A 24,034-nucleotide genomic window follows, 5' to 3' on the forward strand; every position below is an offset into this window, starting at 1 on the left:
TGGATGAATTTAAAGCTTAGAATGTTTGAACTGCTGGTTTTTGTCATGCTCGTTTCGACTTTCCTCGGGTAGGGAAGGGAAGAGAATCACGTTGGCTCAGTCAGATAGTGCTGTGTGCAATCAGATTTGCCATTTTTGTATGTTGTGTTATTACCATGGTTGCCTGTGGACTGCTATGGGCACTTATGGAAAGACAGTTTATAAATAGAGAAGGAGAGCTTTGTATTGCCTTCATTGCCTCTGTGGTACAGTGTGGTGGAAGAGAGTAAAATGCAGTTTGCAGTAAGTTTTTGGTGTGTGTGTGTGTCAGTCAGAGAGAGAGAGAGAGAGAGTCATTCAGAGGCCCACACCCCTAGGAAGTCTGCTCATAGCCAGGACTTGGGTGGGGTCTGCCAAGGTAGTAGAATTTTTTTGCTGTATCAAACCTCTTTGTCAATGAAAGCTACTCTCTTCAGTGGGGAAGTGGCCATAGCTCATTGACACTTCACTTCACTTTGCATGCTGAGAATCCAGGAATCTCAGACAAATGAAAAGAGATTTGGTAGCAGGGCTAGGGGAGACTGCTGCCAGTAAAGGCTGGTGTGGCTATTAATATAATTCCACATAGATCACGGGTGGGAAACCTTTATGGCTCCACAGACTCAATCCTTAGCTTCCCTCCCTGCCCCCGTCTTTAGGGCTGCTATCACACCCACAGTTTGTACATGGCCCAAAGACTACTTGGGGGAGCCACATTATTGCTGCTGGTAGGACAGATGCCTTGGCTTCAGTGCCCAGCGCTGTGACTTGCTCTGCAATTTGCCACTGCCTGTCTGTCTCTCCACGGCCTCACCCGGTGCTCAGAAGTTTTTGATGACCCTGTGATCTGATCCAGCAAACCCAATGCATTTTCCTCAACTGCCTTGATTCCTGTGTTCTGCTCCAGTCGCCACATTTTGCAGAAATCAGTATTCTGCTAAAGGTTAAGATGGCACAACGTGGCACAGTTTCTGAGTTTTTTGGAGTTGGGCAGTCTGGAGCCAGTATGAACACACCTTGTATCGATTTGGACTATTGAGCCATCTTTCTAGCCCGCTTCTCTGACAGGCAGTGGCACTCTAGGGCCGTCAGCAAAATAAATAAATAAAAAATTCTCAGCTCTGCTGCCTGAGAACTTTTAAACTGGAGGTGCCACAGATGCATAGCTTAGGCACTCCCACTGAACTGTGGCTCCTCACCGAAGGTTGAGGCTTGTGCTGGCTCTGGCATGATGGAAATGGGATTTGAACCCATGGCTCCATGGATGCAAGCTTGCGGCAGCGACCCTAAATAAAGCACTGTGACATAGGAGCAAAGTGCTTAGTATAGGGTCTTGTGAGAACTAGGGCGAGGAGGCTTGTGCTTTCATTTTAAGTTATGAGTCAGTTTCATGGGGTTGTGTTCAAAATATGTTTGGGTACAGAGGTCCTTTGGGCACTAAGTACACATGCTGGGCTTTTGAGGGCTCTAGCTCCAGGAACATAGAGCAGGGCGCAGGGCTCCCCTGCTTTGTTGTTTAGTTGTTTAGTCGTGTCGGACTCTTCGTGACCCCGTGGACCAGAGCACGCCAGGCACTCCTGTCTTCCACTGCCTCCCGCAGTTTGGTCAGACTCGTGTTGGTAGCTTCGAGAACACTGTCCAACCATCTCCTCTGTCGTCCCCTTCTCCTTGTGCCCTCCATCTTTCCCAAATGCCCCTTTTGTTGCCTTTGCTTCAGCTCCTGGAAGCCAGCCTGTGTCAAGTCTTACAGCACTTCTGCGAAATGCACTTTTGCATTCTCTCTCCACTCCCCCCCCCCCGCCCTGGCCCAGCAAGAAAATAAAAAAGGGGAGGAATCATCTCAAAGAAACTGAAATCAGCAGCTGCCTTCTCTGAAAATAACACGTCTATTGTCTCATGGATTGCTTCAGATTTGGCATGATCTGTACTTTAGGAAAAGTCTCTTTCAACAGGTTATTTGAGGGCAAAGGAATTTCTTAGACTTGCGAGCTTAATTCTTCCTAGCTCAACTTAACTGCTGCTTTTTCCTGCAGACCCTCTGGGGGAGGGGGGCGAGCTGTGTACTTTTCTCTTTTTTTTCTTTGTGTGTTAAGGGCTCAGGTTGCCTGGGGGGGCGTCTCTGGGGATTTTGATAGGTCTCTGGTAGAAATCTCAGCAGGCGGTGAAGTGCATTTGCTGAACGTAATGTAGAAGTCATGTCTTGTAATCCGAAAAAGAGAACAATGTACACAGCAGCCTCATAGCGCTTTCATTGCTTTGAGCACCTTCCTCCTCGGCCCTCTTCTTTCTAGATCGGAGGAAGAATGACACAAGGCCTTTTCCTGCTCCCTCATCTAGCCGTTGCAAGGCTTTGTGGATGAAAATCCTATCTGAGCTGCATCTGCAAATGGTCGAGGAGCTGTGCAGAGTCGAGCCCAGATTGTAGACCTTGGTTGCATCTTGTGGTTTGTTGGGCTCGTGGTTTGTCTCACCCCAAGCGCATTGCAAGCTGTAACCATGGTTTGCCTTGCCATGCATCGTTTGTTAGGACGGAAAACCCTGAGCCTGGCTTCGCGTATACTGCTAAGCCGTACTGTGGCTTTATCTTCTTGTAGCGGTGCAGGAGTGGGCGAGGAGCGAAGCTTATAGGTTTTATTTTACAGACTCTGTTAAATAAACTGGCCACAGTTTTCTTACTGTGCTTGCTATTTGTGCTAAGCCTCAGTATGGCTTAGCGTCATGTGTAAACAAGGCCAGCCAGTAGCCAGTCCACGTATAGAGGTTCCCTGTTGATGGAAGTTGTGAGGTGACGAAAGCTCCCAGGGTGGAGCTGACGGAGTAGGAGAAAAAAGAGCTGTGAGTCGAGCAGGGGGCTTTTCCATCCTTTGGACCCCCTGGGAAATTCAATCAACCTGCTGCTCCTGGAACTGGGTGGGGAGAGGCTGCAGCTGAATGAGACACAGCTAAGGGGAGTCTGAGGAATTCTCATCCACCTTGGGCCTGCCTAGAAAAAAGCAAGTCTAGAGAGAGAGACTAGGGTGGCGGCCGCTGTTTCCACGACCTCTTCTTATTGTGAGACTTCTGTGGGTGAGCTGAGTGCTTGTTTGGACCCTGGGTGAGAACCTGGAGGCATAGAGGGAGGGTGCGTCAGAAGGAAAATGAATTGATACTAATTTATATACATTAGTAACTTGATATTAATGTAAAAAAATTATACGTGACTGTTTAGTTTTGTAATACTTAAGTTTTCTGTTGTCGCTTCGTTTTTTTGTACACTGCCTAGAGATATTTTTAATATATCATGTGGTATAGAAATTAAATAATCAGTCAGTCAATCAATAGCTATCATTAGTGCAATCAAAAGAGCTCTGGACTAGAAAACATCGTCTCCAAAGGCTGTAATATACCCCAATTGGCCAACCTGGGTCAGGATAAAAGGAAAGGACTGTCGTTTGAATGGTGATTCCAGCAATGATAGAAATGTAATATACTAGATATTTTGCAAGGGGTACTGTTCTTGGATGTCTATGTTCCTGCAGTGCATTGTAAATACGGACTTTGATCAAAACTGTAAAATGCTTCTGATTGAGGGCGGGGTGGGGTGGGTTAGTGCTTTGCTTCTCACTAGCAGTCCCTCATCTAACCCTCCTCTCAAAAAGAAAAAGAAAAATGAAGGGTTCGTTGGAACAACATGCCATGTGGCACAGAGGACTGCAGCTGCGGTAGGGGAATATCAGAGTTTCACGCATGCATGCATGCATGCATGAACACACGCATCCATGCATAAGTTTAGCTTCTACTCGCACAAGCATGTTTTGAGCCATAGTTATGACATCCGGCTTGAGGTTGTGCTGGGCCTGGTATCTCTTCCTCCTCCTCCTCCTCCTCCACAGCAGAGCGAAACTTTCCCAAGGTCAAGAGATGGTGGCTTACAATCTAGTCAGAATTCACCTGGAGTCTCTTCTTTGTTTCTCTTCCAAGAGCCGTACGTAGATCTTCTCCCGCCAGCAAATATTTGCACAGGCTTTTCTGCATCCTTCCGACGGCATCAGAATCCTGACTGCGTTATGTTCTGCAGACACATTTCTTGGAATAATACAGTATTTGGTAGAGGTGGTGTGGAGAGTTGGAACAGGGTTGGGTGGGAGAGTCTAGCAACGCCACAGAGGTATTTGCACCAAGGCTGCCTTGTACGAGCACTTCTCTCCTGAGTGGCTGAGGCAACCTAGTCAGATAGGCAGCATATAAATAAATTATCATTATTATTCTCTAAAGCTCTGAGATTGGAGGGGGGAGACTAAATCTGCACTCTGGTCAGTCTGTTGGTTTCTTTTGGGACATTTGACTTGTGTCTGAATTTCCACTTTCTCCAGATTTGAGTACAGTGGTCCCTCGACTTACGAATTTAATCCGTTCCGAATGCACATTCGTAGGTCGAAAAGTTTGTAAGTCGAAAAAAGCGGTTTCCCATACGAATGCATTGGAAACGGAAAAATTCGTAAGTCGAGTAAACCGCATCTAAAATTCGTAGGTCGAGAAAACCCCATCTAAACCACAACGGTTTTCCTTTCGGATGTAAAAAAAAAACGTAAGCGCGTGGCCATTTTTTTCCATTCGTAACTTGAAATTTCGTTAGTCGAGTACTTCGTAAGTCGAGGGACCACTGTATTGCTTTCTTAAGCAGACCAAATGAAAAAAAAGGGGGGGGGAGCCTGGATACACAACTTTGTTCTTGAAAGTTGCACATCCAGTTCCCTTTCTGGCAACATTCTACTCATGTAAAAAGACCAGGCAGGCCCCACAAATAACCCAGAGATGCATTTTGAATAAAAGGACACATTCTACTCATGTAAAAACATGCTGATTCCTGGACTTTCAGCGGGCCAGATTGAGAAGGTGATTGGGCCGGATCTGGCCCCCAGGCCTTAGTTTGCCTACCCATGGTTAAAACTGTGGGATTTGCTTGTACAGGCGACAGTGATGGCCAGCAACTTGGGATGGCTTTAAAAGAGGATTGGACAAATTCATAGAATCATAGAGTTGGAAGAGACCACAAGGGCCATCATGGAGAGGGCTAACAAGGGCTGCTAGCCATGATGGCTCGGCTCTGCCTCCACGATGGAGGCAGCAATGCTTCTGAATACCAGTTGCTGGAAATCACAGGAGGGGAGAGTTTCTCTTGTGCTTGCGAGTTTCCCACGGGCGTCTGGTTGGCCACTATGAAGGCAGAATTCTGGACTAGATGGGCCACTGGCCTGATCCACCAGGCTCCTCCGATCTTAAAGCTCCAGATACATTGATACAGAAATGAAGCCACTGCTAGAATCTGTAACCTGAAGTCATTTACAGGTTTCAAGCCTTTATATCCCGAACTGTGTTTCACCTGTGTTGTCTGGCAGGTACTTTGGGTCCGCTTAAACCACGGCAAACAGCCTCAGACGTATTTTGAATGCGCTTCATTTATGAGAGGATTATTTCAGATTTTGCTGGTAAAGGAATTCTAACAATCTGCTGTTCCTGGGGTGCCAGGGTTCTCGAGAGGCAGGTTTAATAAGCCTTGCGCACGTGACAAATGTTTCCTTGACTTGCGTGCATTTAGTATCGAAAGTAAACATGAAGTCACCATCCTAGGAGGACTCAACGAATTTGTAGTGAAGTTCTATGGACCACAAGGAAGTAAGTATGCAAACATTCCCCGCCCTTTGTGATACTTAAGGTGTTGTTTTTTAAGCACTCCCTACATAATTTCTTGATTTGCCAGGAAAGCGTACCACTGAGAAGAAAGGAAGGGGTATGGATGGTTTTTTGGTTTTTCCCCCTGTTTCTTTTTCACAAAAATGCCCATCCCCTGTGCCTCTCATGAAACATGTCCTGTCTTACTGTGAGGCTGGGGCTAACACTTTGGCATCTGCGGGTGCATTGGTGCCCTTCCAGACTTTGCCTGGCACCTACAAAAGCCTCTAGGTTCCCATGCTTCCAGCTCACTGCCCTGGTCACCATGAGGTGGCAAGGGTGGTTTACTCCCCACCACCTTGGAAAAGTACGCAGAAGCAGAAGCTGAAAGAGTTATCATACCTTTCCCCCACTTTTCAAAGCTCAGCCCAGCACTAGAGCTGTTGGATGGAAGGCCAAGAAGATGGTGGGGAAGGAAAGGAAACTGGGACTTAAGGTGGAAGAGGAAAAGGAAGCAGTTGAGGGAGGGAGAGAATATTGGATGAAAGAGAGAAGGGGCACCTGCACACACTTTGGACCAAGTAGAATGGATCCTCTTAAAATGGCATAACCCTCCCCCCCCCCACACTGTCAGAGGGCCTGATGTGGCTACTCTAGAGTAACGACTCCAGCATAGTCTTTTTAGGCTTTTATTAAGTGCTGATTATTTACAGTGGTCAGAACGATCTATATACATGTTTAAGGTGAGGTGTCAGAACCTCCGAATGGCGATTGGCGCGTTTTCTTCCAGCAAAGAAGCTTTGGGAGACCCAACCTCTTCCCCCTACGTTTGCGACGCAATTCCGGAGTTGGGGGGATTGGCCTTCCCCCCGTGCTCCCATCTTCCTGTCCCACCTGGGGCATGGGCTCCGCAACCTTGCCTGAGCCTCGGACACCACTTCCTGACTCTCCGCTGGAGGCAGAGCTCTCCCTACTCTCTCCAGCGCTTGGGGATGGGCTGGAACTTAAGATGGGAGGGACTTCCCTGTATCCCTTGTCCCTCACACACACAGAGAGGTTCCCTGCTGCCACCTCCATCAAATCACAGGTCACCTCAATCTCCACTGACCAAACCATAAGAATCATGGATCTGGGGCACCGAAAATTATGGATTCTCATAAGTGACCCCCTCAAAAGCACCATCAAATTGTAGGTCACCTCTGCATATACGGTTCTGTTCTGTGCTCTGCTGGTGGTTTGGCTTTCACAATCCTAAATCAAAATCATGAGGATCCATGCTGTGGATCAATATTTTTATGATGCCAGCAAGCACCAGAACTGATCTTTATTGTGTAGTCCATCACTGTGAGCTTTCATTTGATGGTGAGTTTGGGGGGACGACCCTGTGTAAATGCGGAAAATCACAAGGCTCTGGATTAGGTTTTTACCCAGGCCCCTTGGAAAAGCCAAGTATGTGTGTGTGTGTGTGTGTGTGGCCATTAAATATGTTGTTGTTGTTTAGTCGTTTAGTTGTTTCCGACTCTTCGTGACCCCATGGACCAGAGCATGCCAGGCACTCCTGTATTTCACTGCCTCCCACAGTTTGGTCAAACTCATGTTGGTAGCTTCGAGAACATTAAATATAGGGTAGTCCAAAAAGCTGAAGGCACAATGCCATTGGGAAGGTCTCCTGCAAAAGCCCCATTGGAAACAAGTGGGTTCCCGTTCAGTCCTTTTATGTGCTTTGATGGTTAAGAATGCAAAGCATGCTTGAAGATGTTTCTTCAGTTTGTGTTTGTCCAGCTAACACCGTTTCCCTTCCCTGATTGCAGCACCGTATGAAGGTGGCGTGTGGAAAGTTAGAGTGGACCTTCCTGACAAATACCCCTTCAAATCCCCATCTATAGGTAACGGATTCAAATTTTTACCATTTTTCTTGCTTGTTTAACTCCTAGAGGAATTGCACAGTCTTTCCCAAATTATTGATAACACTCTGGCAACGTTGCTGTTGCTGTTGTTTAAGTAAAGAAGTGAGATAACAATGTCTGAACAATGGTCAGATGTTCCACAGCTTGGACTCACCCATCCAGGAGCTGAGAGATCGAACCTCGGGTCTCTAGACTACAAGCTTCATATATGAAGCTGATGTGCCCTTCTCTTTGATCTTCTCTCTGCACTCTTTCTACTCGCCTCTCTGCATTTGAGCATCACCAGGAAGCTCCAGACTAAGAATTCGAAGTGGTATTTAGCACTACTAGTCCCCACAACACACACACACACACACACACACACACCATCAGAACTGGGTGCAGGTGTGTTGACTGGTCCATGCGTCTGAGCAGGACATTCAGTCCATGTGCAGTCTGCACAGCTGGCTTTCTGCAGTGAACATGGCATCGTCCAGTGAGAGGGGAAAGCACCTCTGTAGGCCTGAGAACTACAGTGGTACCTCTGGTTGCGAACAGGATCCGCTCCGGAGGCCCGTTCGCAACAAGAAAAGGCCGCATCCTGAAGCGCCGTGTCTGTGCACTTTGCAATTTGGCACTTCTGCACATGCGCAAAGTGTGATTTAGCGCTTCTGTGCATGCACACCGAACCCGGAAGTAACCATTCCAGGACTTCCAGGTTCAGCGCGTCCGTAACCTGAAAAGAAGTAACCCACAGCGGACGTAACATGAGATATGCCTGTAGAAGCTTGTATTTCTAGGAACCATGCATTTTTCTCCAAATGGATGCAGGAAATATCGTCGCCCTGACTAACCAGGCTCTCTTAAGTATTGCCAAAGTTGAAAGCTCAGTAGCTCTATGCTCACTGAGGATGAGGTTGCTTCCTTGCGGTAAATGATACAGGTGTTAAAAGTACTATATGGTGTTTGTCTCACTCTCCCCAAAGAGTGTTTATTCTTTCCTACAAAATTCTCTTCCTTATGACCAAAATAAGAGCCCATAGAATTCAGGGCAGGGCAGAGTGTGGTTGTTTCTCTCCAAACAGCCCCCCCATCACTTGGGAGAGAGCTTTCCTCCCTCCTCATTGGTGCCCCCCACTGCCAGACCTCCTGTATGAGTCACCAGCTCTTGCGTACTTGAGTGGGAGAAGGCAATAGGATGATATGTGGTTGCCACCTACAGGACAGGAGGGCACAACAGATTGGAAGCTACGGTAGGGGTGATCAAGCAGTGAGAAGGCTTACCCATACTCCCCGGATTTAAAGTAAAGGAGTTCATCTAAGGACACAGGCTAAATCTTCTCTTGGTCCACGGTGACACAGCTGCTGAGCATCAAGCCAGCTCTTCTCTACGAATTCTCACCCTGGGTTCTGTGTCTTGGTCGGTCCCATTAGAGCAGGCACCCCCAACCTGCGGCCCTCCAGGTGTTTTGGCCTACAACTCCCATGATCCCTAGGACCAGTGGCCAGGGGTGATGGGAAGTGTAGTCCAAAACATCTGGAGGGCCAAAGGTTGAGGATGCCTGCATTAGAGTATGACAGAGCACTGGGACTTGCTTTCATTGTTTTCTTAGCAGATGTAACTTTGAGTATCCTTTCCGAGGGTGGGACAAATCCATGTTTACAGTTTCCAGGCAACGGGTTTTGTTGCTAAACTTCAGTTTTAAAACACGAACTTGGAGGCAGCAGTGAATTACGGCAAAGCCTCGACATGCTTTTCCTGGAGTTTTGAAAAGGGAGATGCTAACTCAGCAGTGACTCGGCATTTCCACTTAAGGGCAGGATTATATGTCAACCCACAGAGGTGCTTATGAGGACTCTTCCATCTAAGGAACAGGAGAAGCTTGAGGGAGAAGCGGTGTGGAGACGTCATGAGTCTCTTAAAGATGCTTGGACAAGACAGGCGGCCTCCTCTTCCAGCCTTACATCCTGGTTTGAGTCAGCAGGCCGTGGCTGTTTTCATTACTTAAAATAGACCTTTGCCTAGTGTATCTGCATTCTATTTTCAGTGTGCTTTGCCTCTTCCCTAATTTGCTTTTCAAGTACTGTCAGCCCACTTAACACACAGTGTTCTCTAGGGCGGGCCCAGGCTTGTGTCCTCAGCCAACTCAAGTGTCGCCACTTGGGAGAAAAACCCACCTAGGGTGGAGCTGAGTTTGTGCAGTGTGTGACAAGCTAAGCTGGCCGCACACCTGCCTGTTAACAAGCCCAACGCTGCATTTGTCGAAGGGAAATGTGTACAGATGCCAGACTTTTAGTAGCACTCGGAACTAACCACTCAGGTAGATAGAATCATAGAATTGTAGAGTCAGAAGGGACCCCCAGGGGTCATCTAGTCCAACCCCCTGCAATGCAGAAATCTCAGCTAAAGCATCCATGACATCCAAACTCTGCTTAAAAACCTTCAAGGAAGGAGATTCTACCACCTCCCAAGGGAGTCCATTCCACTGTCAAACAGCTCTTACTGTCAGAAAGTTGTTCCTGATGTTGAGTCAGAATCTCCTTTCTTGTAACTTGAAGCCATTGGTTTGAGTCCTGCTCTCTGAAGCAGGAGAAAACAAGCTTGCTCCATCTTCCATGTGACAGTCCTTGGATATTTGAAGATAGCTTTCAGAGCTCCTCTCAGTCTCCTTTTTCCAGGCTAAATATCCCCAACTCCCTCAACTGCTCCTTGTTGGGCTTGGTTTCCAGACCCCTGATCATCCAGCTTGTCAACATCCTTCATAAATTGTGGCGCCCAGAAATGGACACAGTATTCCAGGTGTGGTCTGACCAAGGCATTATAGAGTGGGTCTATTACTTCCCTAGGGGTGCTGGTGGCGCTGTGGTCTAAACCACTGAGCCTTGGGCTTGCCGATCAAAAGGTTGGTGGTTCGAATCCCCACAACAGAGTGAGCTCCTGTTGCTTGGTCCCAGCTCCTGCCAACCTAGCAGTTCGAAAGCACGCCAAAAAGTGCAAGTAGATTAATAGGTACCGCTCCGGCAGGAAGGTAAACAGCAATTCCATGTGCTCTGGTGTCAGTGTTCCATTGCACCAGAAGCGGCTTAGTCATGCTGGCTACATGACCTGGAAAAACTGTCCGCAGAGCAGACAAACACCAGCTCCCTCGGCCTAAAAAGCGAGATGAGCGCCGGAACCCCAGAGTCGTTCGCGACTGGACCTAATGGTCAGGGGTCCCTTTACCTTTATTACTTCCCTTGATCTGAATGCTAGACTTCACTTAGAAACAAGCTGTGTGCATCTAAGCCTTGAAATATTTGGACTAGAATGAGGGCAACTTCTTCTTTTCCGTCAAATGTTTTCCATTTTGTATGCATGTAGCACTTTACAGGTGTGACTCTGCAGAATCTTGGGAATTTCCCACTCAGCTGTCCCCATCTCACATCCAACAGTTGTTGGCGCCTACTGCTCAGTATGTCTCACACATCTCCAGGAGACTAAAGGATGTCCCCAAGCCTTTAGCTCCTTCCTGACAGAACCTGCATCTCAGTATTCTTGCCACGTTCTTCCCAACAAACACAAATGGTGGTTCGGCAACCTAAATGGAGAGGTGACTCACATCGCTCTGTGGTAAGGGCAGCCTCACAGTTACTCTCCCTTGGAAATCCACTGTCTTTGGAATTGCTTCCCTACCAACTTTAGCAAACATGGGCTAGGGAACCAATTGATGTGTGTAACTGTCAGTTTGCTCTTTTTAGATCGGTTTTCAGGGGTCAGCAAACTTTTTCAGCAGGGCGCCATTGTCCCTCAGACCTTGTGGGGGGCTGGACTATTTTTTTGGGGGGGGGGGAATGAACAAATTCCTATGCCCCACAAATAACCCAGAGATGCATTTTAAATAAAAGGACACATTCTACTCATGTAAAAACATGCTGATTCCCGGACCGTCCGCGGGCAGGATTTAGAAGGCGATTGGGCTGGATCCGGGCCCTGGGCCTTAGTTTGCCTACCCATGGTTTAAGTACCGTACAGGAATTGCCCAAGGGAGAACATTCGTGGTTCACTTCCCTCTGCTGATCTTCCTGCTATTCCCTTGGTCTGGCTTTTTAAAGAACCTGTAGTCTTGGCTTTTCTTGCTTTCCAAAAACGTACCTGTAGAAGTAGCCAGATAAGAGCATCAAATACAAGTCTTAGTAAAATAGCAGTGGTGGAATGCAACCTTGTTCTTTAAGCAATCCAACTCTTATAGCGGCCTCCCTCCTCGCCCCCCCCCTTCTGGCACCACCAGGGCAGCTGAAGGAACATCGTGCCCTGAGGGGGAAATCAAGACGATGCCTGCCATAGCAGCTTTTTCAAAACAAGTTGTCTTCTCCATTCCGTTGTAGCATTTTTAAGCAATTCTTACCATTGTAGTAGGACCCAGGTGGCGCTGTGGGCTAAACCACTGAGCCTAGGGCTTGCTGATCAGAAGGTCGGCGGTTCGAATCCCTGCAACGGGGTGAGCTCCCGTTGCTTGGTCCCAGCTCCTGCCAACCTAGCAGTTCGAAAGCACATCAAAATGCAAGTAGATAAATAGGAACCGCTACAGCGGGAAGGTAAACAGCGTTTCCATGTGCTGCTCTGGTTCGCCAGAAGTGGCTTTGTCATGCTGGCCACATGACCTGGAAGCTGTATGCCGGCTCCCTCGGCCAATAATGCGAGATGAGCGCGCAACCCCAGAGTCGGTCACGACTGGACCTAATGGTCAGGGGTCCCTTTACCTTTACCTTACCATTGTAGTAATCTTACGTAAACCTCAGCTTTGTGAGGTCTGCCTGAAAAGTGGTATATAAATACTCTAAACAGAATAAATAACAAGGAGGGAAGTCCTTCTAAGGGCTGGACTCAAGAACTACCGTAGGGTTCAGTCTTCTGTCCATGCCTGCTGGGGCTGATGGAAGCTGTAGTTCAGCAATATCTGGAATGCCAGAGGTTCCCCACACCTGCCGCAGATGGAATATTTTTCTTTCGAGCACCTAGAAATTTGATCCTGATACCTATGAATGTGGTTTTCGTTTTTCCATCTGCTATAGGGATAGGACTAAATATTAGATGCTGGGACCAAGCAGTTGCAAATATTTCTCTTGCCCTCATCTGTCACGTGTAATTAAGCTTTCCGAACAGCAGATTCCTAGTCCCTATGACCACAAAGATACTTAAAATGTGGGCAACAGGCAATGCCTACTTGAAATTGGAGAAGCCAAAGGGGGTTCTCAGTGGACTGGGGCTTCCATCTCCTTGCCCCTCCTAAAGACTGTTAAAGCCATGAAAGGTTATGGGAATAAGTTTTCTTTTAAGTGCAGATAGAAGATCATTCAGATAAGACAAAGTATGCACATTTTTTAAACCTTGCATATTGGCAGGGTTCAGTTTTCCTCAGTACAGATTTTACATTACCTTGATGATGTTGAACTTCCATCTTTCTTTAGAGTATATTGTCTGTTCCAATAGCAACGGCAGACTGAGGTAGAGGATTTGTGAGCCGCCTATAGCTGGTAGCTCACTCCTGGCACCATCAGTGCCCCTGCCAAATCTTTGCCCACCGAAATGGAGATTCTACAGTAAGGAGAGGCCGACTTCCAGCTGTGGCTCTCATAGCCATGGACAAGTCTGAAATGCTGGGCTTTGTTCAGAGGGCAACGCACGGGATCCTCAGCCTGCTAGGTAACAAGACACAGATCTGGCCAGAGTTACCTCGCTCAACTCATTCTGGGTTCCAGATTTAGCTTGAACCGAAACTTACTAGTTTGAGTGGGGGAGAGCGCCGAATGAAACCTCTGTCCTGCTAATATGGGGAACGCAAATTTCCTGCTCAGTCCTCGTTGAAATGAATGGGAGTCATGCAGTGCTATTCCTTGCACAGTTCCGGTTCATTTTAATGTGTGAGCAGCTCTGTGGGAAGCAGCAGAGCCCGTGTGGAAGCACCAAGAAGTAGCGCCCAGAGCAACAGCTGGCGCCGAAAGCCTGTGTTAAGAGAAGCTGCCAGAGGGCTCAGCTAAGTCAGAGAATAAGACAGTAAGGACAGCCTTGCTGAGTTTAGGCCAGTGACTCATCTACCGGTAGTACAGCATCCTAGAATTGTAGAGTTGGAAGAGACCACAAGGGCCATCCAGTCCAACCCCCTGCCGAGCAGGAAACACCATCAAAGCATTCTTGACATATGCCTGTCAAGCCTCTGCTTAAAGACCTCCAAAGAAGGAGACTCCACCACACTCCTTGGCAGCAAATTCCACTGCCGAACAGCTCTTACTGTCAGGAAGTTCTTTCTAATGTTTAGGTGGAATCTTCTTTCTTATAGTTTGAATCCATTGCTCCGTGTCCACTTCTCTAGAGCAGCAGAAAACAACCTTTCTCCCTCCTCTATATGACATCCTTTTATATATTTGAATGTCGTATCTTGTTCTCATAGCAGCCAACCAGATGCCCAAACAACACAAGCAGAAGCTGAGCACAACTGCACCCCTTCTATTTGTGATGCCGAGCAACTGGCGTTCAGAGGCTTCTTGCCACCCGCAGTGGTGGTAGAACATAGACCGTGGCTAGTAGATGTTAGGGGCGAGAGAGAGGAGCCAAGGACCTCCAGAGTGGCAGGCCAGGGAAGTGGTCCCAGGTGTGTTGCAGCCAAGAAGAGGAAGAGAGAGGTGGCAAAGAGGAGGAAGGATGCAGGATTCCTGTCGGAGGGTTTCATACGAGAAGGGAGGGGGACACCAAGCAGCGATGGCTGCAGGCAAGATTCAGTGCCTGAGGAGGAGAGGGCAAAAGCCATGGGAGGGTTATAGCAGGGATGAGGAGCCTCAAGACTACAACTCCCGTCGCCCTTGGCTATGCTTGCTGCTGTGGCTGGTGGGCTCTGGAGTCCTAACACTGAGTGGGGCTGCAGAGTGCCCAGCCCTGGTTGATGCCTATAAACCAGTGTTTCCCAAACTTGGGTTTCCAGCTATTTTTTGGACTTTTAGGGAAGCTTTTAATGTTTAATAGATCGTTGTATTTTAATGTCTTGTTGGAAGCCACCCAGAGTGGCTGGGGAGACCCGGCCAGGTGGGCGGGGTATAAATAATAAATTATTATTATTATTATTATCATCATCATCATCATCATCATCAACCCTAATGAGCAAAACTAGTGGTCAGGGATGATGGGAACTGTAGTCTGAAAACAGTCAGGTGCCCAAGATTGAGAAACGCTGCTATAAGTGGCGGGGTTGCCACCCTTCTTTGCAGAAAGGCAGGTGGTGACGCAGGGGCCTTGTGACGTGGAAGAACTTCCTTGGGGAATTGTGGCCCCCACGGCTCAGGTGTCTCCCCCTCCACCGCCTTCAATAGCGTGCCAAATTCATTGCCTGAAGCCATCGCCTCTTAACTGGCCTCCATGCAGGATTTCCTCTGGCTCCCGCCCGCGTTGCTGTCAGGACGGCTTGCCCTTCTGCAAGTTTGGCTTTGTGCCTCTCCTTGCACCTCACAGAGACTCGGCAGAGTCGCCTGCCTGCCTCCCAGAGGAGGCTGGTCCAGAGCCTCTCTCTCTCTCCCTCCATACGGATTCTATAAAAAGATCCTTTAATTTATTTTTCAAAAGAGCTCTGATAACGGAGGAGGTTGGGAGGCTGGTGGCTGGGGAAGAGGGACGGCATGAGGCTCTGTCTAGACTCCCTGAAACAGCCCGCGCTGCTCAGCACCTCATTAAGGGAGGCGCCACCAGCTTTTCAGCGAGGGAACCCAAGGTAATCGGGCAGAAAAAGGTGGCGGGTCTCCGTGGTGACGAGATGCTAATTGCTTCCAAGGCATTGCTGCTGCTAATTACTGTTTGTGCTGCAAATGCCTGTCATTGTGATGGGCAGCTTTTCACGTGGAGGTGTCCATCGAAGGGTTCTTTGGGAGTGCAGTGCACCTCTGCACAAATGCACATTCTCCCCCCCACCCCACCCCATACACACTTCACAGGTTCTGTGTGGGCGCAGATCCAGAATCAAGTTGGTGCTGGAGGGCTGGTTTTGCCCTTGGCACAACAGTCCCCTTGGCAGCCACCCCACGGAATTCCTGGGATGGAGGGCTGTCTTCCCTGATTGATCACAGCCCTTGAAGACTGAACCTTTTCCCCCTTGGTCACTCTGCGTAACGTCCTCAAGGAATTTATATCCCACCTTTTGACTTTAAAAGCTCTCAGTGTAGCTTACAGAACCAGATTCACATGACCCGATGGTTGACATAAACATCAAATTTTTAAAAGTGCCTTTCTGCTGCTTTTAAAATTTTATTTTTTTTGATGTAGGGGAGCAGGTTTGTAATAGGACACACTGTGAATTACCCCGTATAGAAAAGCATAGGAGTATGTTGTGTAAACTGTCGATTATGTGCTAAACCATGGCTCGGTGTTATGTGCGAATGGAGCCCAGCAACTTAACCATGGTTCATTGGCCGTGGTTAAAGATTTTTTATCCGCCAAGGTTTGTACTTGGATTACAAACCTTAGTTAACGATACTCATAGCGTATTGCAGAAGGCGGGGGAAATAGTTGCAGGTACAGAAGTCTGTTTGCTGGATACCCTGTCAGCCAGCAGCAGTGAGGGAAAATAGAAATATTTAATTGTAATATAGTGAATAATAATGAGACCTAGTAATACTGAAGCTGGAAGGCTGACCGATATGCCCACAAACTTTGGCTGACTGGCTAATAAAATAGTTATAATTGTGTGATCCCACCAGGCTTCACCACAACATCCAGCTTCTTTTTATTGTTTGTGGTTGGCAATTGGTGGTAATAATGGTTATAATACTGACGTCAGAAGGCTGGTTAATATGTCCACAAGATGTGGGTGGTCTGTTGTTCCTCATAATTATTATTTTCAATGAGAAGACGAGAAAACTCTGTGCCCTGCCTCCAGGCTGTTTTACTGCCAGCTGGTGGCTGGCCAGCAATTCTGTTTATTAATTTGTTTATTTCAACAATTTGTATACCACTCAATCAGTCTTCTCTAAGGGGTGTGCAGGAGACCTGATACACCAAGACTGAAAATGAACACTTGTTGTTGTTATTACTTACTAAATTTCTCTGTCGCCCTTCTTCCGAGGATCACATGGCAGTTTGCAATATAAAAACACAAAAAATACACATCATGTTAACAAGCAGTAACCTCCCTTGCCTCCCAGTTTAAAAGGCCATAGATTGTTTAATAAGCCAGAGGTCTGGGAGAAGAGGAATGTTTTTTGTAATGAAGGCACCAGGCGAGCCTCCCTGGGGTGAGCATTCTACGAAAATGAATTTTTAAAGCCTTTTTTATTTTATTTTTAAGTTTTGAATAAATGGCAGAAGTTCAACAGGGAGGGAGCCCTCAGTGTGACCTCAGCTAGAAGCGAGTTCCACAATACTACAATAATAAGTGCTTTTTTTCCATCTGGTGCATCTGAATTGGAGGGGGACTGCCAACAGTGGCAGTGGGCAGGTTTTGGGTGACCTCTGTAGTGCTGTAGAGCTTTTCCCCATAGGACTGGGTGTCAGCCCTTGTTGCTTGTAAGGCAGGAAATAAAAGAACCCAGTTCAGGGCTGGAAGGAAGTGGGTCTGATCCTGAAGCCCTGAGCACACCCTCGCCTCCAGCTGGCATTTGTACCCTGCTGTGCCAGTTCAAGAGTTTGTCACTCTTGTCATACGGTCAAAAAAAAAATGTTGGCCACCTTTCCGCCGAATTTGCTTCTCCAGTGCTCCTGCTGAGGCTGTCTCTTCTTCTTGATCCAAGTTTGGAATATGAGAAGCTTTCGGTTGATGGCTTGAGTTTTGCAAGGCTGCTAGCTTCCTTTAACTACAAACAGGCTCTTGCCTTGCAGCCGGAAGCTGGTGAATTGGAAATTGGGTGTGCCTTGCTGTGGAAGGGGCATGCTAGATTTCTGCCCGGGTAGTCTTCCACCTGTGATAATCTCTCAACATCCATGGGTGGGGTGGGGAGACAGAAACACTGTTTGGGGTGGAGGCAGCAGAAGATAATATGTGCAAGCAGAGCACCGGGTGGGCTGCTTGGATGCTCAAAGCAGGTCACAGGGCAGCTAGCCAGTACTCCTGATCATCTGATGAGGTTGTTGGAACATTAACGGCCGAGCTTGCTGTGCTTTTGGAATGGGCTGGCAAGAACGTGTCCAGCACTCCCGAAAAGTGTCTTCCTGCTTGTCAAGAGCACAAGGCAAAACACCAACATGATTCCACGCAAGGGTGTTATGTCCCTCACCCCGCTGGCATCTGTTCCGTTGCTTGCGAGTTGAAACTCTTTCTGTTCTGGATGGGGGAACGTCAAGCCAAAACAAAAAAAAACCCAGTGCAGAGAAGAACTTGACCTTGCGCTCCCAAGAGGAGCATGGCTCACCCAGTCAGCTGGACACTTGCCCCCCACTTGCCCATGGCAGTTGCGGGTCAGGCCGGGAAGTCCCAATTGCAAGGCCTTCAAGCAGTATCTGCTTGGCACTGGATCCTAGGTGACCAAGCAAAGGTGTAGGGAGCTGGTGTGCACATCCCACCTAAATAGTGACTCGAGTTGGACAGAGCTCAAGGGGCGAGCCAGTTGCAGGCCAAGCTGAATTGGGAGTTGGTAAAAGAGGATGAAGGACTGGAACGAAGACGTGGCAGGCAAGTCCTCTGCTCTTGAATGTTTACATTTCTTACAACGCTGCTTAAGCCTCCTCCTCCCATGTAAAGGGAGGTTACCAGCCTGTGGTGCTAGCTTCCTGCTGTTTTGCTCTCTGTTGCTATGTAAAGTTCCGCACCTGCCAAATGGCCTGGAATGTGGTGTATTTGGCAACGGCCCCTGTCTGATAACCCTCAGGCTATGGGTTCAAGGCGGACAAGAAGTTCTGAACCCCCAGGTGCTTTCCTGTGTCTGTGAGCCAGGAATTCTAGAGTTTGGCAGCAGCAGCGTCTGTGATTTGGAAGAGACGCTTAGGGTTGAGTTTTCCAAAAAACAGAGGAACAAATGCACCTTTCAGTGGCACAAGTGTTGAGTCTTGCGTGTTTTGACCCTGCCTGTCGGCTTGTTAAATCGGCATCAGATTAGCACAGAGCTATAGTCAATATGCAGCCCAGGAGAGTTAAGTTCATAGAGCAGGCCCACCTGTGTTCAGTCACTGGCTAATGGTTTTCATGGAAATGGGCACAGCTGCTGAGCCTGCAGCCATTTCTGGGCTTCAGACAGGGGCAGATACTAAGGTTCTGGGAAGCGCAAATCAGTGAATTGTGTCTCTCTTAATAAGCCTTGGGAACTCCCAACCATTGCATCTCAGCGTGATGCTTGTGTCTTAAGACACCCTTAGGCCCCACACAACACAACACATCTTAACCACAAGTGTTAAGATGGACTTCATGAGACGCAGTAAACATAATGCGGTGATTTCTGATTTCTTGAGTGCTTCTAGGCGGCGGTGGTGGCAGCTCCAAAGCCAGCCCTCATCTGCTTTGGTGGTGCTTGGCTGACAGTAGGTTTTGCTCAACTTCAAGTGGGAAGCTGTAGTTTTGGATTCCTCCGCCCTTCCTTTCCATGTCTGAATGACAGAATTCAGGAGCTGAGCAACACAGTGTGCTTTAGGGATCAGTGGCATTCCACCATAACAAAACTAGGGACATGTATGCCATTTTTTAGTTGTTCAGCGCAACGACATTCCTTAAAATATTTTCATTTAGCAAGCCTGTCCGGAAATGTAGATTTTGATTTGTTTTGATCTTTTTTTACAGTTAATTACTTTTAAGTGTTCTCAGCTTTTTTTATTGATCATTTTAATATTTCTTGTAAACCATTTAGAGGCTTCACTACAATCATATATAGGTTTTCTTAACGAAATAAAAGATAATGGTGATAAAGGTTGCTAACATCTCCTTTGTTTGTCTCCATTGCAGGATTCATGAATAAAATTTTCCATCCCAACATTGACGAAGCGTAAGTGATTGAAGATGTTTTGTACTAAACAAAATTATTTAGAGGGGAGGGGTGTCTCTTAACCTCAATGCATAGCTTCTTTTCTAATGCAGGAAGGGGAAGAGAATGGATATGTGATGAGTTTATTTATTTAAAAAGGTTGGAAAGATTGTGAAGACCAATTTATTCACCCTCTCTGTTGAGGATAAGGCAAGGGGCTTATGCAAGTTTTCAAATACCCTAACCCAGTAGAGAACCCTTTCCATTTTCTGTTCTCTACTGGGGAGCTCCTTAGTGTTTAAGAAGATTCTTGAGACTCAGTTTAGGGTGCCAGCATCAGGCAGGTTGCTCAGTCCGGGCACAGCTTTGGATAAACCCTGTGCCCTACAGGGTTAAACAGAAGATTAAAGCGCTATGGCTTAAAATGGTAACCCAAGTTCATATTGTCTGGATTTATCAGTCTGTGTGGATAGGCATTTGTATGTAATCCATGCAAACTGTGGCTTTGGGGGCCCTCTTGGTTAAGACTAGGTCAAATGCTCTAGCATACCTGTGGGCAGACTTCCAGCTTGCAGGATCAAAGTACACCAACTGGAGCTGGGGCAATAATAGCACATGCTCAGCCCTGGGACTTTTTTCAGTACCAGAAGTGAGCTGTCCTTTTACACAAAAATCTACTCCTGAATCTTCCTCCCTTCCTCCCTTCCTCCCTTCCTCCCTTCCTTCCTTCCTTCCTTCCTTCCTTCCTTCCTGATTTTTTACCTCCCCCCCAAAAAAAAACCTTTACAGATTTTTAACATAGACCATAAATTACTTTATCCATTGTCTTCCAATCCTCCCCTTCCATGGTTCCCATATTTACCCTTGAATGCTGCCTAATTTCACGTAAACTATTCAATACATCCATTTTAACCTATTTATCTTAATAATTAACACTGTTGCTCATATTTCAAATCCTGCGTCTTTCTTTTTCCTTTTCTTCTTGTCTGTCTGTCTGTCTGTCTGTCTGTCTGTCTGTCTGTCTCTCTCTCTCTCACACACACACACACCCCTTTCTGTGTCTCAGCGACTTAATTTAGGGGAAGTGAACTAGGTAAACCATTGGGTGCCATAAACCTTTCCAGTCCCCCAAAGGCCTTCCTGTAGATTCCAGTCTGCCTTTTTTGCCCGCTTCCACTTTCGTGAAACGTATTGGGTGTTAATAGGGAAGGGGAGATCTGGACTCATGTAGCCACTGTACCAGACCATCACTGCCTAACTGCGAATGGAAGTCAACCCTTGTTTGTCTCTTTCAGGTCAGGAACTGTATGTCTAGATGTAATTAATCAGACTTGGACAGCTCTCTATGGTGAGTTAAGAAGTCTATGGTGTCGGTGGTTTTGTACAATACAAGGGGTGGGTCCACGCGCACATATTTTAGCTTGCTGCCTGAGAGCGCAGTCTTGCACGGTCTTCACATGTGCTTTGAAGTGTGCAGATTGCAAGAGTCCCCCCTTGCAACGCTGGCACCCATTTTAGGAACTCTTTTAACCTTGAACATAGCACGCTCTAGAATTTGGCATCCCAGGGGTGAATGCTGTCAAGGGCGACGAAGATTACTTCAGTTACTTCTATAGTACCAAAAGGGAGTTAGCATATTCATTAAAATACATTAAAATGGTGTTAAACAAAACCAGCTGACATACAGACCTTCACAAGCGGTACTCCAGCAATAGGATAATTTAAGAAGAGCTGGCATTTACTTCCCCCACGTACCAAGTATGAGCAAATCCACACTCAGCCACGAAGCTCACTGGGTGGTGCCAGTCACCAACTCTCAGCCTAGCCTAACCTACCTCGCAGGGTTGTTGTGTGAGGATAATATGGAGACGCATGTATACCTCACTGAAGTCCTTAAAAGGAAGGTGGGAAATAATAGATTGATCAATGGATAAGATTAGCTAGCCGGCTGTCTGGGTGAGCAGGGCCATCGTACTGGTTCCATCTTACTGGAACGGTAAGTCCTGTGAGGTGGGGGCACAACCACTTTCGCCAAATAGATGTTGTCGTGGTAGTAGAGATAAAGGCAAATGGCTCTTTTGAAGGCCAGCTTCAGACGTTACATGTCAAATTCTTTTTTGTGTTGATAATTTTCAGATCTTACCAATATATTTGAGTCGTTCCTGCCCCAGTTGCTGGCCTATCCCAACCCCATAGACCCCCTCAATGGTGATGCGGCAGCCATGTACCTTCACCGACCAGAAGAATACAAACAGAAAATTAAAGGTAAGGGCTTTGGAAGCTCGAAAACGATTAGCAACCTGTCTTGGAACTCTTGTCGCAGGCAGCGTTTGGATCTGAAGAACTCGGCATCATCGTCTTGCTTACGTTGCGGCTTTGGCAAGCCAGTTGCTAACCTCACAGGTGAAGGCAAGCATCATCTAACTGAGGTGTCCATCTCACTTGGGAGAGGCCAGCCAGCCTTAAAAGGAAAGGCAGTGTGTGTGTGGGGGGGATCACTAGGCCTTATTTTGGGGAAAGGAGGCTTGCTCAATTATGAAACAAGCAAAGCAGGGCAACAAGCTTCAGTTTGGTGAACCAGCGCCTAGTGTGGTGGATTTCTTGTGTAACCACACCACAGTGCTGTTTAAAGCAACTTTATTTGGTTGTAGCCAATAAATAAATTCAATTCAATAAACAAATTGCAGTGGCCGCTGGAGAACCCACAAAAGGGGAGATCCCAGTACACCTTCTTCCAGTGACTCCTGCAGCCCGGCTGGTGCCAAGCGCCTTGCTCTGCTTTCCTTTGGACCACATCAGTAAGGCTGGGGGGGGGGGTCTTGTCATCTGGGCAGCCCAGGACCTCCACACACGCTGCCCAGGCTTGCTCCCGGGAGAGGTCACTTCAGTGCTGCTAATGCAATGGTTTGACTTCATCCCCAGAGGCACACTCCCTTGTCTCTCGAGACAGACAGATGCCAACAACAGACCTATAAATTGCACGGGCCTGTAGAAAGGCATTCCCTCACCTTAGCTTTGCACATGTGTAGGAATTAAGTCACAATCCCAGAGGCATAGTAGGTCTTGATTGAGCCAGTGTGGTGTAGTGGTTAAGAGCGGTAGACTCCTAATCTAGGGAACCAGGTTCGCGTCTCCGCTCCTCCACATGCAGCTGCTGGGTGACCTTGGGCTAGTCACACTTCTCTGAAGTCTCTCAGCCCCACTCACCTCACAGAGTGTTTGTTGTGGGGGAGGAGGGGAAAAGGAGATTGTTAGCCGCTTTGAGACTCCTTCGGGTAGTGATAAAGCGGGATATCAAATCCAAACTCTTCTTCTTCTGAATGCTCAGTTCAGTGCAAATAACAGGGAACCTGCTTTATATTAGGCTAGCTCAAGGCTGGGGTTTTCCCGCACAAACCTCCTTGACACATTCGTAATAGAGCATGAACAAGCAAATTCTTCCAAGGACTCCCTTTGATGGTTTTTACAAGTTGTAGGCTATCAAAAGTGTATGCTATAACTTCCACTACACTAGCTAGGGGAGAGAGAGAAGAATTGCCCCCAGCTCAAGGTGTGTGTAAGATTGGTGAGAGAAGGAACTAATGGACAGTTGTGTCCTTTTCCCAGCTTCACCACTGAGTATGCGCATCAAAATCAATCAGCCACTCCCCATGATCACTGCCACCATGAAAATATCCCTTGCTTTAGCTTTGCTATGCATTACATCGGCTGGTAGACCCGGGATGCCCTGCCACACCTTTCCCCACAACCCCCAGTTGCGTGACAGGCAGGCAGCTACAACTTGGGAGTTGCTCAGGCACTGACATGATGCAAAGAGCATTCTGGCGACAGCGGCGCTTAAAAATAGCCTCTGCGCCGATGCCTTGAGTTGCAGCAGCTCCTCTGCGCTGGGAGACAAGGTTCTGTAAATGCATAATTTATCTTGTCTTTCCTTTTTAACTGATGAAGCTGTAGAAAGTCTTTCTGGTGTAACCCTGGGGGAAGGACCACAAGGCCCCGTTGCCTTAGAGCAGGGATGTCCAACAGGTAGATCGTGATCTACTGGTAGATCACAGGGGATCATGGTAGATCGCGCACATACCCCACTAAAAAAAAAAGGCTTTGGTAGATCACTGCCAGTTTTCTTTATTGTGGGGAGCAGATCTCAGTCTCTTGAAAGCTAGACATGCCTGTCTTAGAGGAATCAGCCCACAATGTGTTGGAGCTAGAATTCAGGAAACCTGCCTCTTAACTGGTCGCAGCAGTAGATGGCGGTCAGTGGCAAGTACTTCTTCTCCAGTTCCCTTGCGCTTAAGCCTGCTCAGAAGAACTCTGGCACAGCTGGGCCACATTGTGGGGAAGCAGGCAGCAATCTTTCGTTGCCGTTCCTCCTCCCGGGTCTCTCTCTGGGTGCAGAGTGAGCTCTTGTCCCGCCAGCACTGAGAAGCAGGCTGTGAGATTTAGGCCTCATTTGCGTAGATACAACATCCCACAGGCCAATGAGCCTCTTTTCCTAGCTCGGAGCTTTGTAACATACAGCCTCCCTGGGATATATAGTAATTGGTGCAGCTTCCTGAAACTGGAAGCCTTTTTTT

At 47.6% G+C, this 24,034-nt stretch overlaps 1 protein-coding gene across 2 annotated transcripts in view; it reads left to right on the forward strand.

Moving 5' to 3' along the window:
* UBE2H (ubiquitin conjugating enzyme E2 H) overlaps window positions 1–24,034 on the forward strand; it is a 55,463-nt gene that overhangs the window by 25,690 nt on the left and 5,739 nt on the right. For both annotated transcript variants that reach the window (XM_035126686.3, XM_088676480.1), the window contains exons 2-6: window positions 5,597–5,673; window positions 7,482–7,556; window positions 19,442–19,481; window positions 20,756–20,808; window positions 21,597–21,725. In XM_035126686.3, the coding sequence (XP_034982577.1) occupies window positions 5,597–5,673; window positions 7,482–7,556; window positions 19,442–19,481; window positions 20,756–20,808; window positions 21,597–21,725 (374 nt within the window). The remainder of the gene's footprint in view (window positions 1–5,596; window positions 5,674–7,481; window positions 7,557–19,441; window positions 19,482–20,755; window positions 20,809–21,596; window positions 21,726–24,034) is intronic.

This window comes from Zootoca vivipara, chromosome 9, assembly GCF_965207765.1.
Source record: "Zootoca vivipara chromosome 9, rZooViv2.hap1.1, whole genome shotgun sequence".
Taxonomy (NCBI): Eukaryota; Metazoa; Chordata; class Lepidosauria; order Squamata; family Lacertidae; genus Zootoca; species Zootoca vivipara.